This window comes from Mustela erminea, chromosome 4 (assembly GCF_009829155.1).
Source record: "Mustela erminea isolate mMusErm1 chromosome 4, mMusErm1.Pri, whole genome shotgun sequence".
NCBI classification, from domain to species: Eukaryota; Metazoa; Chordata; class Mammalia; order Carnivora; family Mustelidae; genus Mustela; species Mustela erminea.
The window spans coordinates 114,781,549-114,784,163 of NC_045617.1; the positions used below are offsets into that span (position 1 = coordinate 114,781,549).

Sequence of the window (2,615 nt, forward strand, 5' to 3'; positions counted from 1 at the left end):
ATATTAGTATTTAAGACAATGCTGTTTATTCCAATATAGCAACAAGTATTCTCCCCTTAGTCTACAGTTCTGCTATCTGCTAGTGGTCTTCTATTAAGCTTACAAGTATATAAAACTAGTACACTCAGAAGGTACTGGCATTTCTATGTTTTGGAGAATAATTTGCTTTCCATCTTACACATGTACCTATTAGTTATTTTTTTAAAAGTAATCCAAGTCAGGGATGCCTGGGTGGATCGGTCGGTTTAGTGTCTGCCTTCCGCTTACTCAGCAGGGAGCCTGATTCTCCCACTGCCTGCCCCTCTCCCTGCTCATGTGCTGACAAATATATAAATTCTTCTTCTTCTTCAAAAAAGAACAATCGAGGTCAGTTCCAGACAACATCACACTTCCCCTAAAACTGACTGGGTTTTGATTAAAGCTGCATCTCAGAACCCACTTCCTATACCTTTTAAACCCTAACCATGTGTATGTACTCTTGGACCTTTTTCTAGCTTTGATGGTTTTATTTAAGGGTGAAGCTCAAGGGCCACCTTGGCTGTGATGTTATCTCCAGTACTTCAATCATCAAGGAGCTACTTATTTAAAATTTTATTCTTTAATTAGCAAACCTGGGGGGAAAGCCACATTAGGACTGAGACAAAAACGGAGACCCAAAAATCAGCTGGTTTTTCCTTGTCAGACTGGAGCAGAATTTCAACCAGACCACATGCATTCCACCTCTGGAGGCAGAGTTTACTCTTTAAATCCTGAGTCCAGGTACGCGGGTTGCAAACTGGCTTCACTTCATCCAAGGACCTAGCTCTAGGGCTTTCATGGCATCCTCAAGTTTGAGCATCCCTGCACCAGAAAGAACAAGTGTGCGTGAGAGGGGAGGGTAAGGGCCTGGACAGTTCTCAGCCTCTTTCAAGGTTCCTTTCTGGGACTTCTCAGCCTGGCATTCGGCACCTGGGATTCTTGGGAACATCAGAAGGTGGGGCCGCTGAGCCTACTCCAGTATCCCCCCAATAAGCTAGGGGGAGTGTTGGGAGGGAGGGTAAGAACTGGGATCAGGTCTCGGGGAACACTTCCCTATGAGGCCAGGCCGCCTCTCATCCTGGTCTTCCTCCAGGGTCTCTAGAACCAACAGACGGAATTTCATCATCTCAGGGGAAGCCCAGACAGGGAGGGACGCCCCTGCTGAAGCCTGAGGTCCGGGTGGTGGTTGCGGGGCACTGGGGGATGGGGAGGAGGAGAGAAGGGCTACAGGAGAGGAAGTAAAACTACCCACACGTCCCCAGGCCAAAGCACCTAGTCGAGAGGCCTCTCACCTCGTTCCTGTCGCTGGCGGTGCCATTCAGCCATGGACTGGAGCATCCACCTGGCCCTGAGCTTGTGCAAGTAAGAGCCATAAACCACGACCTCCGTGAGGTCCGAGGATTCCAGAACCTTTAGCTCGAGCATGACTTTGCTCACTTGCTCGAAGTACGGGATTCGAGATCCCGCTGGGCCTGTATGGAGAAGAAAAAGAGCGCTCAGGCCCACGGAGACCAAGACGCCGGGTCAGGGCACCCAGGTCAGGACTGCTGGGCTCACTCACCAAACAGAGCCTCCAAGAGCTGCGTCTGGACCTGCAACACCTCGGGATCTTTCAGGTCTTCGGGGGCTTTCACCCACGGTGGAATATCTTTTCGTTCTGGTAGAGACCCCATCTGCAGCGCCTCAAAACTAAACTACGTACGCTCCAACCTGGGCTAGGCCTGAGTCGGCGGGGGGCCTCCGCGCCGGAGCGCACCCGGGCGGGCCCCGCCCACGAGAAGCTCCGCCCACGAGAATCCCCGCCCCTGCCTGGCGGCCAGTCTCCCACTCAACACGCTAGGCTGGCCCGCCTGCGCATTGGTGTTGCACGTGACCATCGCAGTCACTTTATCCTCTTCGCGGCACGGGTGGGCCCAGCTGTCTCCGAATTTATAAGGGTTTCCACCCGTGTTGACTCGTTTCTTCCACACCGGGATCTCTTGGCGCTGGGAGTACGTGGGGGCAAGGGCAACGTCAGCTCTTCACCTGGAAACAAGTGATTGGGCCTGAACCCCGGACAGACGAAAATCCAAGTCTTGACGGTGGGAGGACCACCGGGGAGCTGCCAAATCAAGTTCCTGCCTCCCACGTTCCAAAGGAAGGTCCCACTTCCCCTGTGCCAAACCCCGAAGCTTCACGTCACTGAGACCCCTACAACTTCCGGCGACTCAGGAGTAATTCCTGCCATTTAACAAAGAAGAAAAGGAAATTAAGAAATTACTTATCGGCAACGCACGGGATGGGGTCGCTAAAGTGCTCTTACTGGTCACCCTCCTTGAAGCCGCAAAGTCTGGAACTTTTCAATCTCTAATTTCAGAACTCATGAATGCCCCACCTGGACCCTTGGGCCCAAACTGTATAGGCCAGACTAATTCTTTCTTTCTTTTCTTTCTGTATTTATTTATTTGAAAGCCAGCAAGCATGGGTAGGGGCAGAGGGAGAAAGAGAATCCTCAAGCAGACTCCCTGAGGAGCATGGAGCTGATGCCCCGAGATCATGACCTGAGCAGAAATAGCTGCTTAACTTACTGAGCACCCAGGCACCCCTGTATAGGCCAG

At 51.9% G+C, this 2,615-nt stretch overlaps 1 protein-coding gene across 1 annotated transcript; it reads right to left on the reverse strand.

Moving 5' to 3' along the window:
• Positions 1-597: 597 nt before the first annotated feature.
• DPPA5 (developmental pluripotency associated 5) lies at positions 598-1,779 on the reverse strand. Its single transcript, XM_032340470.1, has 3 exons — positions 1,580-1,779; positions 1,311-1,490; positions 598-840 (listed from the first exon to the last, which is right to left on the reverse strand). Exons 1-3 carry the CDS (start codon positions 1,689-1,691, stop codon positions 782-784), a joined length of 351 nt encoding a protein of 116 aa, XP_032196361.1. The 5' UTR covers positions 1,692-1,779; the 3' UTR covers positions 598-781.
• Positions 1,780-2,615: the final 836 nt, after the last annotated feature.